The sequence below is a fragment of the Triturus cristatus genome, chromosome 8, assembly GCF_964204655.1.
Source record: "Triturus cristatus chromosome 8, aTriCri1.1, whole genome shotgun sequence".
Taxonomy (NCBI): Eukaryota; Metazoa; Chordata; class Amphibia; order Caudata; family Salamandridae; genus Triturus; species Triturus cristatus.
This window is the reverse complement of record NC_140591.1, coordinates 64,706,582-64,722,949: the sequence shown is the minus strand read 5'-3', so window position 1 is coordinate 64,722,949 and position 16,368 is coordinate 64,706,582. Positions and strand designations below refer to the sequence as shown.

At 46.4% G+C, this 16,368-nt stretch overlaps 1 protein-coding gene across 1 annotated transcript in view; it reads left to right on the top strand.

The window, feature by feature from the left end:
- LOC146801335 (sodium/potassium-transporting ATPase subunit alpha-1-like) overlaps positions 1-16,368 on the top strand; it is a 2,293,178-nt gene that overhangs the window by 727,207 nt on the left and 1,549,603 nt on the right. The window contains exon 8 of the mRNA XM_085623701.1: positions 9,658-9,926. Within this exon, the coding sequence (XP_085479827.1) occupies positions 9,658-9,926 (269 nt within the window). The remainder of the gene's footprint in view (positions 1-9,657; positions 9,927-16,368) is intronic.

Sequence of the window (16,368 nt, the reverse complement as noted above, 5' to 3'; positions counted from 1 at the left end):
TTTCTCTTTTGAGGATCGCCCACCTCCAAAAACACACAGATATGAATCCTTTCAGAAGAGCTATGATTTTGAGGAGGAAGAGGATAATATTCCGCCACCATGGGAAGATACCATTTCAATTCCAATTTCATTGATTTTGGACCTAAGACACATGATACGCGACTATTATAAACGATTCCCAGAAGCTAATACTCCAGCACTTACCACTCAGAATAAGCAGCAGGTGGCACCTTCTTTCTGAAGTAGCACAGCCACCGCAAGTTCCGCAGAAGACACTACCTCAAACAGTGATAGCCATCAGGGATGACTTTATATTTATTTATTTTTATTTATTTTAGGAGTTTAATATATCGCTGGCCAGACCCGAGGGTATCGGAGAACTTTACAACAAATTTTAATACAAGAGTCACATAGTAAGACGGAGTTATATATGTTGGTTCGGAAGTCCCAGCGTGCTGTGCCAGATTGAGGAAGGGAGTCCTGCGATAACCTCGATGGGTGCACATTGTCATTGGGCTGAACCTCTTTCAGGGGGGAGGGGATGCGGAGGTATGAGGAGCAGGAAGAGGTAGGTCTTAATGCCACGGTGTCAGGGTGCTGTATATTGCATGCTGGTTCGCTGTGACATCGGTTCTCGGTTCGAGAAGGCACTGTTGAGGAAGAGGACTTTTAGGAGTTTCTTGAATTTTACAAAGGAAGGGATAGTCATGATATCCGCTGGGATGGAGTTCCAGATTTTGGGAGCACTCCCAGAAAAGGATTGAGTAGCTGTTTTTGTTTGCGTGTCTTCTTAGGGATGAGTAGTAGGATATTAGAGCTCCTGAGGTTCCTAGCCTGACCGGCCTTCTTGAGTTTGGAGGACAGGTTGTCGGGTTTCCCTGTGTGCAGGGCTTTGTGTGTGAGGCAGGCAGTTCTGAAACTGGCGCGCATTTCGACTAGGAGCCATTTTAGTTCTCTGAGTGCGGGAGAGATGTGTTCATATTTCTTAACTCCGGTGACCATTCTGGCTGCTGCATTGAGAGTAGTTTTGAGGGGAGCTAGGTGGGATTTTGCTGTGCCGGTGAGGACTGCATTCCCATAGTCGAGTCTAGATAGCACCAGTGATTGAGTGGCTTGTTTGAGGTCCTTGGGTGGGATGAAGGGTTTTATTTGGTTGAGTAGCTTCAGATTGAGGAAGGCGCTCTTTGCATGTGTTTGGACATGTCGAGTCTTGCGTCTAGGATGATTCCTAGAGATTTTACAGAGCTGGCCAGCGTGAGGTTGCCGTCTAGAGCATCGATTGCTTTTTAGCCATTCTACAATATGCGGGTTTTCTTCTTTGTTGGAGATGAGGAGGATTTCTGTTTTATATTGGTTGAGTTTTAGGTGGTTTATTGATAGCCATTGTTGAACTTCTCTTAGGGTGTCGTTGAGTCTCTGAATGTCGATAGAGGAAGTTTCCAGATAGATCTGGGTGTCATCAGCATAAAGATGGAAGGGGATGTTAGCTTTTTTGAGTAGGTTGGTGAGGGGTTCCATGTATATATTGAATAGTTGAGGGGAGAGTACTGAGCCTTGGGGGACACCTTTGCTGATGGGGTGTAGGTCAGGCATAAAGGTTTTGATTTTTATCCTTTGGGCGCGGTTGTGTAGGAAGGAGGAGAACCACTGAAGGACCACCTAATCTGCACCTACCCTTTCTTGGAGAGCCTTGATGAGTAGCTTGTGGTCAACCGTATCAAAGGCTGCCGATAGGTCCAAGAGAATGAGTAGGCAGCATTGGTCAGTGTCAAGAGACTAGTGGATGCCGTCCACTATGCTAAGGATCGCGGTTTCGGTGCTGCAGCCTTTTCTGAGGCCCGATTGGTGGGGGTCTAAAAGGTTGATGCTGTCCATGTGCTGAGTCAGTTGTAGGAGAACACACTTTTCGAGAATTTTGGATAGGAGAGGAAGATCAGATACAGGTCTAAAGTTGTTGAGGTTGTTGGTGTCGAGGCCTGGTTTCTTCAGTAGTGGCGTGACTTGGCCGACTTTGAGGCAGTCTGGTATGACGCCGGTTCTCAGGGAGCTGCTTATGATCTTGCACCAGAACGGAGCTAGGGAGAGTTCCAGTTTTTTAGTCCATTGGGTGGGTATAGGATCTAGGATGTGAGATGCGGGTTTGAAGGTGGAAATCAGTTTGAGAATCTCCGCTTCAGGAATGGGGTTGAAGGATTTCCGTGTTTTTCTGGGGTGCTTAGGTGTGCTGACTTCAGCCTCTGAGGCTAGATTTTTACTTTTGGGTTAAGGTTGATGTCAAGAGAGAGCTCAATGTTGGTGATTTTGTTGTTGAAGAACTTGACCAAGTTGTCGCACAGGTCTTTGGAGGCCTGCACTGAGGTTGCAGAGGGCTTGGAGGTTTGTTGCCTGATGATGTTAAAGAGCTCTTTAGGGCGGTTCTTCGCGTTGTCCAGAGCGGTGCAGCAAAAGGTGTTTTTTTCATTGTTGATGTGTTGTTTCCTTCGGGTTTCTCTGAGTTGTTCGAGTAGGCATGGGGAGGGGTTGTTCCTCCATAGTCGTTCAGTAGCTCTTAGTTATCTTCTTTCGGCGTTGATGTCCGTGTTGAACCAGGATCTGGATGGAATGTTCCTGGGTTTTTTATTTTCAGGGGGGCTAATTGGTCTAGGATGGACGTCATAGTTGTGTTGTAGTGAGAGGTGAGTTCCGTGGTAGAGAGATCACCTGAGGAGATAGGAAGAAGCGAGCTTACCCTTTCCTCAAGGTGATTGCGTTAGAGTTCTCATCCATATTGGGAGGTCTTGAGTGGGAGGATGATATGTGATTGGTTGGGTGATGCCGAATAGGATTAAGTGGTGGTTGGACCAGTCGACGGGTAGGATGTGGTCAATTGTGATTATGTCGCGTTGGGCGATAATGGCGTATAGGATTGCTTCTTTGTTATGGGTTTCATCTGAGCAGTGTTGGGTAAAGTTGCTGTGTGCAGCAGCTCGTTCAGGTTTTGGATTAGCGAGTTGCTATTTTCATTCCAGTGTAAGTTGAGGTCACCCAGAATTAAGTTATTTGCGTCTCAGAGAGCACAATGCATGATCAGGTCGGACAACTGCTCGGAGAATGTGGTGGTGTTGCCAGGAGGATGGTATAGGAGATGGCAGTGTAGTGTTTTGTTGTCGGTAGTGTTAATGATGGCAGTTAGGCATTCAAAAGAGTTATAGTTGAAGGTGTCGATTTCCGTCACGGACATGTTGCTGTTGTGAATGATTGCTATACCCCCCCCTCTTTGGAGTTTTCGATCCTTGTTGATGATAGCAAAGCCTGGGGGCACAAGAGTGTCCATGATTGGTGGCGAGCAGTCATTGAGCCAGGTCTCAGTGATGAAAGCTATGTTGATCTCGTGGGTAAGGATGGATTCTGCTAGCTCTGTGGCATGTTTGGAGGCTGATCTGCAGTTTATGAGCATGCAGTTGGTGAAGGGTGCCACTTTTTTTTTTTTTTTTTGCTTCTTCTTCAGTGGGGCCATTGGGATGTTAGTGAGGGAGGCTGTGGGTCCAGGGGTGTTTTGGGAGGGAGTTGTCTCTTCTGAATCCAGTGATCAATTGGATCTTGGAATAAGGGGTGGCAGTAGCTGGGGTGTCGTACGAGGAGGCAAGAGCTGCCGCTTCACTCGAGGACATAGCCTCGTTAGGTCTTTTGGGTCTCTGTATCTGATTCGAGAGGGGGGTGGAGATTCAACTGAGGCGGGGAGCCTTGGGAAGCCTTTGGTGTGAGGGGTTTGGGAGGGTGGGGGTAGGGGGTAGGGGGGCGAACGTGGGTGGTCTTGCGGAGCATGGCGAGATTAGTCAGGATAACATTAAATTCCTGGATTATGGCTGCAAGCTGGGTTTCTAGCAGGGTGAGACGCTGTTCTGTCTCTTCTGAGGTGGGGGTAGGGGGGTCTGGTCATCCATAGAGGGGGATGGCCTGGCTACGCTATGTTGCCGTCTGGTTGTTCTAGTGCTGCCCGTGAAGGCTTTGTGCAAGACCGTGGGCGCGGGGAGAGGGGGGTCGTCCAGAGGCTTATATTTTGCTTTGTGTGTGGGTATAGGGAGGTAGTTGGAGTCTTAGATATCATGTTGAGGTCGATTGTAGTGGTATGGGGAGGTTGTAGGTGGGGGTGATGTGAAGGTCGGATGGGCAAAGGGGAGCCTTGTTCGTGGTGGCAAAGGTGAGGGTGGTGTCTTGTGGCGTGTAGCTGGTGTTGTTGATAGGGGGAGTGTGGATGGAGTGTGTGCTCAGCTGGTGGGTCCGGTTGTCAGAGGAGAAGGGGTGGGCTGGGGGAGAGGTGCGTGGAAGGGGGCAGTCCGAAGGGAGGAAAAGAGTGAGTCAAATGCCTCTAGGTTGTTATTGTTGGCTTGGATCAAGACAGTGCCGTTTGCGTATATGGTCACAAAGGTGTTTCCGCTCCGCTTCATGCGGTTTGTGATTGCGATCGTCAGTTTGCAGCTATGAGGCGTGTTCGTAGTTTTGGAGATGAGGAGTTGAGAGCTGAGCTGGATTCCATTTTTCGTGTCTCTCAGTGTGGAAGATGAGATCCATTTTTATCTGGCCTTTGGAGGGGTAGTGATATATGTCTGCAAAAAGTGATTCTGGGTGTTGCCTAATCAGTTTTTGTTTGAAGTTTTTTCTTGCTTTTGGTGAGAGGTTGGGGGGGAAACTAATAGAGAAGGAGTTCGGGCCGTGCGGTTTTAAATAGTTCGGTGTGTGGGGTTCAGAGTGGGATGGCATGATAGAAGGCAAAGTCTGGGTTGTCAAGTCCTTTATAGTGTGATGACTCGTGCCTCTCCGGTGGGGTTTACCGGGAGTTACATCTGGGCGGCCATCTTGGGGGCAGACAATGAGGCCGGTGGGGGGAAGCAGAAGGTAGGCGTTGCTGTCGGGGTCCAGGTGTTATTTATAGGGCCGGCGAACAAGGTAGGTAGCGTGGCGATCAGACCACTTCTTGTGTTGGTGAGGGGCTCCCAGGTGCAGATTCCCGGGAGTCATCCCTCAGCGTCTATCTTGTGGTTCGGCCGTGAGGGAGCTGCAGTCTCTATGGTGCGGAGGGTCCTTGCTGCTAGTGGGTAGATCAGAGCCTCACCTTAGCTGGGGGTTAGACCTAGGCGAGCATCTTGGAGGTCAGTCATTAAAGTCGTGGAAAGGTAGCAGATAGTGGGCATAGCAGTCAGGGTCAGGGATAAAAATTATACTGGAACCAGCGGAACAGGCAGGTAGTAGGGAGATCAGACCACTTCTAGTGTTGGTCAGAGAATCCTCAGTGCAGTTACCCAGGTGTTAGCCGTCGGCGGCCATCTTAAGGTCAGGCCATGAGGGCACATGACGTGGGGAAGCTGCTGTCTTAATGGAGCAGGGGCCCTGATCACTTCACTACTGTGACCGGCTGGTCAGGATGTAAAGGTGACGCACTCCCTTCATTTCCAGAGTTGGCGTATACTTACCGGCCATTAATGCATCGGAGGAGTTTAAGTGCAAGGGGCGGCCATCTTGAGTTCAGGCACCGGCGTTTATGTTGCGGGGATTGGCAGTAGCTTGCAATCTTCTGTTCAGAAAGTGATGTATATAGAAAGTGATGTAGAGGACCTGTCGGAAGAGGGAGAGCTGACTCAAGATGAGGCGCCTGTGGGCGATGAATGGGACGACTACGTTGTACCTTCTTCACCTTCTCCCTCACCTTCCCCAGCAAACTCGCCACCGGTAGACATAGGAGGGTTTCACAAACTACTGGAGCGAGCAGCTAAGATGTTCAACTTACCTCTTCCCGTGAAACAGGATTTTGACGATTCCGTTAGAAAATCAATCCGAGCTATCCCAATAGTGAACCACATATGGGAAGAAGGCATAAAGATTATGAAGAGTCCAGCTTCAGTACCAGCAGCAGTACCAATGATGGAGAAAAATATAAGGCTCCGGAATCGTCTCCAGCATGTTTAATGCGCCACCTGAGACCGGAATCGGTGGTCATGCAAGCAGCCCAGAGACGCTCAAGAAATCCTTTGGCTGTATGCTCGGCTCCTCCTAATAAGGAGGGTAGCAGACTAGATAGCATGGGGAAGCGCTTCGCTGTAATGGCGGCCACGTCCATCAAAGCTTCAAATACCCTAGCCATATTAGGTCGTTATGACCGACAAATGTGGTCCGATTTAGCACCATTTTTAGACCATCTACCAGTCGATAAAAAGGAAGAGGCACTGAAAATCTTACAAGAAGGAGCTAGGGCAGCATCAGAGATCATAGATATAGCCATGGACATATCTTCGATGGCTTTCAGGCAGATGGCAGGGGCAATCGCTCTTCGCAGACAAGGCTGGCTTAAAGCTACAGCCTTCTGTCCGGAAATACAAACCAAGATTGTTGATATGCCCTTTGATGGCGAGAATCTTTTTGGGAAGCACATAGTTGATGCACTTCAAGGGATTAAAGCTGACACGGACGCAGCACTCTCTCTGGGAACACTGCAACAGCAACGATATCAATCCTTTCGTGGCAGAGGTGGAAGAGGCCAATACCAACATAGGCATTCCTTTCAATCCTATAGATATCAACCCTACTAACAGCAAGGGTATCGCCAATATGCAAATCAGCAACAATACCGATCACATAATATGCCATATCAACAACAGTCGGCCAGAAGAAGACCTCCAGCACGAGGAAAGTCACAGGACAATAGTAGAAAACAGTGACACTTCCACAGCTCCTCCCACCTTGCTACGACGCAAATCTCATCAAACCCACTACCTCTCTCAATACTGCCAACAATGGTTAGCAATAACATTGGACAAATGGGTGCTAGACATCATTCATCAGGGACACACCCTAGAGTTCATTAAACAAAAACGATTCGGCCTCCCATCCCCAAGAAACATCATCATCTGACATTGCTAAAGAGGGAGATTACAGATCTTCTTTTGAAGGGAGCAATAGAGGCGGTCCCACATCAACGTCGAGGAAAAGGTTTCTACTCCCATTTTTTCCTAATAAAGAAAAAACAAAGCACCAAATGGAGCCAGGTAATGGATTTAAGGGGTTTGAACAAATATATAAAGAAACAGCTCTTCAGAATGCTATCGCTACAAGAAATTCTCCTAATGTTAAACAGGGAAGACTTTATGACATTAGATCTCTTAGATGCATACTTTCACGTCCCTATTCATATCAAACATCGACGGTACCTAAGGTTAAAGTGGCGGGGTGCCACTATCAGTTCAAGGTGTTGCCCTATGGTCTCCGGTCAGCACCAAGAGTGTTCACAAAATGTATGGCGCCAGTGGCAGCGTTTCTGAAACAACAGGGACACTAGGTCTATCCGTATCTAGACGACTGGCTAGTAAAAGGTCCTATCACTCAGCTCAAAGCTCATTATCGGCTTGTTGTCGGCTATTTAAAACCCTAGGTCTAAGGGTCAATGTGGAAAAATCCTCACTGTTACCATCTCAAACTCTGCAGTTTCTGGGAGCAGTGCTGAACAAAAGAGAGGCAAAGGCATACCCATTAGAGGAACGTATTAAAAAAATCCTGAAGTTCGCGTCTCAGATCAAAAGAAAAGAGTATGTTTCGGTGAGAATGTACAAATCTTTCCTGGGCATACTTTCGTCCTGCATTCCTCTAATTCCAAATTGTCGCCTGCACATGCGACCACTTCAAGAGCAAATCGATCTGCAATGGATACAGATTTAAGGATCATTTGAGGATCTTGTTTTTATCACTCCACAAATAAGAGAAGCTCTGTCATGGTGGGGAGTAAGAACAAACCTTTCAACAGGACTACTTTTCGAGCCCCAATTTCCCAGTTTCATAATGACAACGAACGCATCTGTGCAGGGATGGGGAGCGCATTTACAGGATCTGGAAATTCAAGGTCACTGGAACTCTCAGGAAGCGCTGATGCACATCAACTTGCTGGAACTAACAGCTGTGTTTTTAGGCCTACAAGCATTTCTCCCCAGAATCCAAAAGTCTCCAGTTCTGGTGAGAACAGACAAAACTACCACTATGTTTTACCTGCTCAAGCAGGGAGGAACAAAGTCTCAAACATAATCCGCTCAGGCTCAAGACATTTGGCAGTGGCGTCTGAAGCACAATATCTCACTACAGATCCAGCATGTTCCTGGAATCTACAACACATGGGCAGACTCCCTAAGCACATCCTCAAACCTCTGCCACGAATGGGAGTTGGATCACCAATGAATCCGTCAAATATTCGATCAATGGGGAACACAAGGTCTAGAACTTTTTGCAACAAGGGAGAACAAGAAATGCAAAAGGTTTGCGAGCAGATTCCCACAGAAGGGTTCATGGTGGAATGCTCTTCAACTTCGATGGATGGGAATGTTCGCATACGCATCGCGTGGAAAGGAGATTCGGAAGTGGGACAGGCTGTGCTCTGTCGACTATTTCACTAAGGTACTTTTTTCAGAGTTGTATAAAGTTATATACATGAATATATGTTATTATCCCATGTGTATGTTGTAATGTATTCATATATATCTAATTTTTGATGTTCTGACTTTCAAGACAGACAAATAGCTGTCTCGGTATTCCAGTAAAAGCAGATATAATGGTTTTCCATGGTTCATAAGGGTAAAAGAGGTTCTGCCCTTAAAACGCCTATTATAGAAATTGTGTACTGCTTGCTATTCTGATTCAAGTATGCGAATCTATGGAAGATTCAATGCTGGAGAAAAAACAAGTTACTTACCTGTACACTGTGGTTCTCCAGTATTGATATCTTTCATAGATTCACATGCAACCCGCCCACCTCCGCGTTGTAAGGCAAATCACTCTAACCTCATGATGGGAAGCTCACTCTACACTTGTGCTCGAAATCTGAGGTTGGTGGCTCTGCAGGGGATTGTGGTCCCAAGGGCTGGCGTCTCATCGGCTATCAATTGGACCTTATAAAGAGGGCAATAGGTAGCAAAATTGAGTCCCCTTTACATGGGGTTTACAGTCATTTTTCTTCTAATACTGCTATATCTCTAATTACTGTGAGACTTCCACCAGGACGATGGTGAAGATTCAGGCATGTGAATCTATGAAAGATATCAATACTGGAGAACCACAGTGTACAGGTAAGTAACTTGTTTTTTACAACGCATACCATTACAATGCATGCTATTACAACGCATACCATTACAATAAATAATACTTTTAGGGCAACAGTGGGGTAAGTTTTGGATAGTGTAGGGGTAAAAATTACTATTCCCACTCCAGTAAGTGCAACAGTAGGGTAAGGGTTGTATAGTATAGGGGTAAAAACTACTGTTCCCATGTACCCCAAAAACCATACCCACCCTAAAACTACTTTTTTTCAGTGAATGTTATTCATATCAAGTGTTCTTTGGCTTCACCCAGAGGATTCTTTCTTTCTCGCCTGTCTGTTTGTTGTTATTATTCCACATCCAGTGGGATGCATGCCTTGCATTGTAATTCATGAGGGGATACTTTACATCTGAAGAGTTCATTTAACCAACACACTTTAGCTTCTTATTCTGATAGATACTTTGTGTACAGATATAATCATTTTTAGTTTGTTTTTTTGTGGCACAGGCTTTTTATTGATTTCGTCACTAATCAATATGCAAAACAGAGCTATTACCTTTGCCAGTGCTTGTTATAATTTGATAACCTCTGGCCTATTGTTTGCAGGCACCGCCCGTGGCATCGTCATCAACACCGGCGATCGCACTGTGATGGGCCGCATTGCCACCTTGGCTTCTGGGCTGGAAGGAGGCCCCACCCCCATTGCCATCGAGATTGATCACTTTATCCACCTCATCACTGGAGTGGCTGTCTTCCTGGGTGTCAGCTTCTTCGTCCTCTCCCTCATCCTGGGGTACACCTGGCTGGAAGGTGTCATCTTCCTCATCGGCATCATTGTGGCCAACGTACCGGAGGGACTCCTGGCCACTGTCACAGTAAGCAGTCTGAGTGTTTGGGCTGTGACCTCTGTCAGGCCGCGCCACTGAGTCTTGTGAACTGAAGGCCTCAATGTTATAGGGCAGTAGTAAAGATGTGCTGCTTGAACAAAGCATGCTATAAGGCATAGGGGCCTGATGGATCAAAAGGTTTTCCATACTCTGTCTATTGGGGAGTGTGTCTGTACATAAGAGCTTTAATGTAGAGGCTTCCCCTTCTGCTAGACCTAACTTCTATACCAGGAATGCGTTATGACATGTAACTCATCTCTAGTTATCTCAAATGGGATTCATATTTAGTTTAGAGTTTAGCTTGTGAAGCATAAAGAGATCACCTTCCAGGCATGTCAAAGCCTTTCATGCCAACTACAGCCTTTGCAGGAGGTGCAATGTGCGGTTTGTTGTAAATGAGCCCCCTTGCATCATTTCTCCCGTGACACCCCTGGGTCATTCTGAACTTGGCTTCTCCAGCGAGCAGCTCGTGAGCTACTGGTAGCTCTCCTGTGTGCAGTGTGCAGTCCAGTTTACTAAATTGGAGGCTTTTGCTCGGCTGAATTAATATTATTTATACTAAAATTGAAATGTGTTCACCTGAGACTAAAAAGTGTGTATTTTTCAGAACTTTTAAGCTTATTTGGAGATAAATGGTTGATTTTCCAAAATATAAATGAAGCCGTTATTTCAGCGGCGTCACTAAGGTTGGTGTCACACAGTGCGGTAACTCATGCTGTCACCCGTGCGGTCCGCACCCCCCTAGTGACGCCACTGAAAACACTCCCGAGCAAATAAAGTTCAAGGCGATTTCGCTGCGCAGGGTCACAGGCTGCCGTTCAACTTGGAGCGGGTTACAAAAAGCGCAGGGCGCCTACCTGTTTGGCAAGGACAGGCCCGGGGCCTGGACGCACGCGCACACTGCGCGAGGACGCAGGTGCTGCGCGCCGGATGGGGCTCAGACGGCGCGGTCAGCTCGAGGAGCGACATGGCCTGCGATGGGAGGCATGCACGCGTTGGCAAGGCCGCTCCTCCTGACAGCATCTTGCTCGGTATCCTCAGCGCGGAGCAAAGGTCAGAAGGATGATGGCCACCTCCTTCCCACCAGCAGCAGCGCAGGTCTCTGACTCGGGAGGGCCGCCCCTGTCACGAGAACCGCCAAGTGGTCCTTAAGTCCCCGGAGCTCACCTGCAAGAACAGGAATGCTCAAATAGGGGATGGACCATGTTGTTCCCTAACCATAATCAACACCCTTTAACTTGTTGTCAAAGTGTCCCAGACCTGGCCAAAGAAATGTCATTTGATGACTCGAGGTCTTGTAAAACGGGACGAGCACCGGAGCAACCAAAATACAGAAGAAGCAGAAACAATCAAAGATACTGACATAAAAATACGCTTTCTGCGCCCTCCTAAATGCCACTTCTAAATTGCATTGATTGGGCTTTCTCTTGGTCCAGTATCAGTCTCTGTTGCTAATGTGTCTCTCTGCTCGTCAGCATGTTTCTCGACAGTGTGCTCTTCACTAGCTGCACGTCTCTGTTCTCACTCCTGTTTTTTGTAACGCTTTCTTATGACAGCTCATTGTTTCGCAGCGCTGTTGGCAGAATTGGTGACATTTATTTGATTAACCAACCAAAATCCATCTTGAATAAGGCGCAGTCTGAAACTCCTGGCAGTCGGATATATCGTGTAGTTATCCGATCCGATCTTCGTCCGAGATCGCACACACTGAACCACCAGGTCAGACACCCTCTGAGCCTTGATTGCGCTGCCCGTATCTCGGTGTCACCCCATGTGATGGTGTCACCCGGTGCGGTCCGCACCCCCTCACCTCCCTAGTGACCCTACTGCGTTATTTAATTGACAAATGATGTGGCTCTCGGAGTAATATATTACTAATGTTATACTTTGGTTCCAGGGGTTGCAGCTATAGCTGCCCTGCTATGTATTACCATGTAAAGTCATTCCAAATTGACCAAACCTTTTTATCCAGTATTGGATCTTTCATAGATTCACATGCTTTAATCATTCCCCGTTGTCAAAGTGGGCCTTCCACGGTATTAAAATAAAGCAGTATGTAATTGCATCATAGGCTATAACAGTAATAGGAGGTTAGTTTAGTAGCCTATGTCCTTTAAAAAAAAAAAAAAAAAGAACCAAGCTTGAACTATGACCAATCAGGCAATAGCACCCTCTAGCACCTTCCCACCAGAGACTGTTTTGCCTCAGATTTTCAACCGCATGTCATGGAAGGGAGTCTTCCTGTGCCCTGCTCAGTTTTTCTTCAATTAGCTGTTTGGAAATTAGAGAATGTCTGATTCTTCTGAAAAGGTGCTCTTCAGATCCTGCAAATCCTGTGGGAAGAAAAGATTATTTGTGAACGACTCACATAAAGAATGCCTTTATTACCTTCATCCTCATCATTCTGTGAAGGATTGTAGAGTGTGTTGCACTTTTTCTATCTAGACACTGCGAGACAGAGAGGCAAGACTCTTATTTATTATGGCTCCAGAAGTCAAAGACTGTCCCTTCTGGTAAGGACAGCAACTCTTCTACCAAACCTCAAAGGAGGGACAATTCACATGAAAGGATTCCTCTGAGGGCAGCAGAAAGGTTCAAAAGACTTCACATAAGGGACCTTTAATCATTAGAAAAAAAGGAAAAAACTCATAAAATCTCTTCAAAAGCAGTTTTGTCAGAGCCTACAGCCCCTGTTGCCAAGTCTTCAAAGAACTCACAGACTTCTTCAGAGCCATCACAGTCAAAATCTAAGGCCCAGTAGGTGCAGTTGGCGAACATCTCCTTGTCTTCATCTCCGTTGTTAACGAGCAATACGTCAACCATAATTACCTTGACATCCTCTTTGCCGTCATCGGCACCGACGAAGACTTCTTCAGCCGTTACAGCATCCATTCCGTCAATTGTTATCTCCTTGTCGACGACTCCAAAGTTGTTTCCACCGTTTACAGTCAAGGCATAGACGTTACCGTTACATGGCCCCACCGTCGACAAAGTTGTCGTCTTCAGACAGATCGTCTATGAAGCCATCGTAGACTAAACCGTTGACAAAGCCATTAATGCTGGATGCCTTGTCGACGAAGCTGTTTACACCACCGGCGAGGGAACCTTCTTCCTTGATTCCCTCGTCACTGGTGTCGTTCACGAGAATGCAAGCTTCAACAACCATTCTGAAGCATAATAACACTTCCCCCAGCAAAGGGGATCCTTTTCCTCCGCGCCATTTGCTAGATGAGTTGGATGACTCAGAAGATAAGGGGTCTTTTGCGGCTGCGCATAGCCCATTGGAATGGAGAGAAAAATATCAGGACGAAGATGAAGTTGACGAATCTTAGAACACTATTATAATGTTAGACATCAATATTCCTACTTCCCTGAACATCCGCTTCCTCCATAAACAAGTACAAATGCCTGTTTCTTTGGTACTGGTCTTGCAGGCAATGCTGCAGGACTATCGCAAAAGGTTTCTCGATCTTGCACATGATGCACAAACTCCTCCATCACCACCTATGCCATCTATTCCACTTAGATCTCCTCCAACACCAAGGATGACACCTGCCTCTACCATTCTTCTGCCACCCAGAGATGATCCATCTTCATCCTCCTCTGACTATTAGGCCTGGGCGGTAAATTCCGTTCCGCTCGCGGAATTTGCGAAATTTGCGGAATTTCGCGTTCCGCGGAGAACGCGAAATTGCTCAAAAGTGTGCTTTCCGCGATTTCGTGAAATTTTTGCTTGTTCGCGTTCTCAAAATGCGTGTTCGCGAGATATTTCTCCCCGAGCACGCAAACAGCAATTGTGAACAGGAAAAAAGCATCGCGAACAAGCAATTCCGCGTGTTCGCGGAATTTCTGCGTGTTCGCGGAGATTTTTTTCCGTTTCGCGGAGATTTGCGTAACGCAATTACGCAAATTCCGCCCACCCCTACTGACTATATCAGGAAGAGGTTGAGATACATGGCACTCATCCAACTCACAATGAGTGGGATGATTACCTACACCATCACCACTACCTTCACACCCCTCAGATTCTTCTCCTGAGGACATTGGGTGTTCCCACAGGTTACTGGAAGGAGCTTGTGAGATGGATTAAGCCACGCCCTATTTACAACACTAAGTTAGCATAAACGAGATCATTGTTAGCAAGCAAGCTTGTCGTTTCTGCTGCGCTGCACACGACACTGTTGTTATGTGTTATTCATTTTAGAAATGCTGACTCGACTTTGCCTTACAGGATAACAAACTGTTGTTTCACATTCTTAGCCGTGAAATGTGCCCTTGGTCTGTACATCATGCAAAGAACGTGTCTGGGTCACTAGAAGGTACAGAGTGTTGTGTTTAGATTGATCGTACCACTTGTTAGACATATCATGCATACAGCTGCCAATATCTGAAGGACAAGCGTCTTTAATATTGCAGAACAGTTTGGTTTTACATTCATTCGAACAGAAGAGCTGATGCATGCGAGAGCTGATCCTTTGATGTGATTCTACTAAGCTGATCTATACGGTATGGGGTCCCCCCTGTTAGCCTAAGAGACCTTCTAATAGTCTAATAATAATAATGTATTAGATTCTAGTGAAAGGAGTGTGGCTATATACCACTGTCATTATTAGTATGATTGCTCCTTTCATTCTATATGGTATTGTAATAATGCTTATGGTTTTGATCTGTACTGTTAGTCTGCTAGTGTTAGCCAAAGTACTGCATCTTAGGACACGAGGTTTATAAAATAAACTCTTTAAACTTTACCGTGTCTGTATTATTATGTTGTGGACTAACAAATAGATACGAACAGGTATTTTGGATTCCCACCACTCCTGGGAAATATCTAAGTCGCTTGTTCTGGTTTGTCTATACATTGGGACCACCTAGCTAGATCTAGGTTAACGAATGGGATACTAAGCTAGTCGGATAAGGGGTTCTGGGTTCTGAGGGGAGTTTTCTGGTCCACCACAATTCTCTGAGGTCCTGGTCTCCTGCACATAGTTCTGTGCAAAAGCAGAATCCCTGCAACAAGCTGACATTCGATTTAAGCTTCCTATGTCAGGAAAGCAATTCAATTGCTTCTTTTATGATTTTAAGGAGCAAATACGCAAGTCAGTTAGACCCATCCCTATAGTGGATCACATTTAGAATGAAGACCTCAAGTTGATGAGAAACCCAGCAACTGTAGCAACTGGAGTGCCAAGCACGCTATAAAAACGGACGACTTCCCTGTTTGTTTCATAGGGCACCCCAAGCTCGATTCGGTGATCTTGATGCAGCACAGCGCCGACCCAAACATCCTGCCGCACCAGTATCTGCCCATCCTGATAAGGATGGCAGAAGACTGGACAATATTGGGAAATGGTTCTCCACAATGTCTGCCCTGTCTATTTGTGCAGTTAATTCATTAGCTATCCTAGGCTGCTACGAAAGACAAATGTGGTCTGATATAGGGGCACTATTAGACCATGTGCCCGAAGATAGAAAATCAGAAGTGAGGAAGATATTAAAAGAACGGGAGCGCATACCATCTGAAATCATCGATTGTGCAATAAACATTGCTTCCACTGGTTTTTGGCAGATGGCAGGTGTAGGAAAGTGGATTTTCTGATGCAACTTTGACTGAATGTTCACTGGGTTCCTGCTAATGAAGTTCCTGGGGCCTTTGTTCCTTCCCAAAACTGTACCTTTGTTCCCATAATTGGCACACCTCTGGCCCATATGCAAGCCTCTGGTAAAAGGTACCAGAGGTACCAAGGGCCTTATGAGCAGATAGGGGGCCAGATGTACGACCCTTTCATTTAGCGCCTCGTAATTTGAGACTCATTGCGATTTGCAAATTGCGAGGCGCTAAATGAAATGTACAACTGTGTTATTACCTTGTTTTGCGATTCCCAATGGGCTCGCAAATTGCGAGGTTCATTAATATTAATGAGACTCTCGCAATTTGCGAGCCCATTGGGAATGCCAGCCCTCCCAGGGATGGTGGCCTGCTGGGGTCAGCAGACCACCATGTCTTTGACTGCTTTTTTAATAAAGCAGTTTTTTAGTTTTTTAAATGCATCCCGTTTTCCTTAAAGGAAAAGGGGATGCATTTAAAAAAGAAAAATGAAACTTTTCAGTTTCATTTTTTGAAGAGCAGGCAGTGGTCTCTGGGACCACTGCCTGCTCTTAAAAAGTACTTTCCCACATACTCACAAAGGGGAAGGGGTCCCCTGGGGACCCCTTGCCCTTTGCGAGTGGTTTACCACCTACTTCAAGTAGGTGGTAAACTACGAGTGTTTAGCAGCCACAAAGGCGGCCGCAAAACATTAGTACATAGCATGTTGGCTCGCCATTAGGAAGGGACACCCCTTCCTAATTGCGAGAGCCGCAAATGCTATTTTGCGAGTCAGTGACTCGCAAAATAGCATTTGTACATTTTTTTATCCTTTTTTGTGGCCGC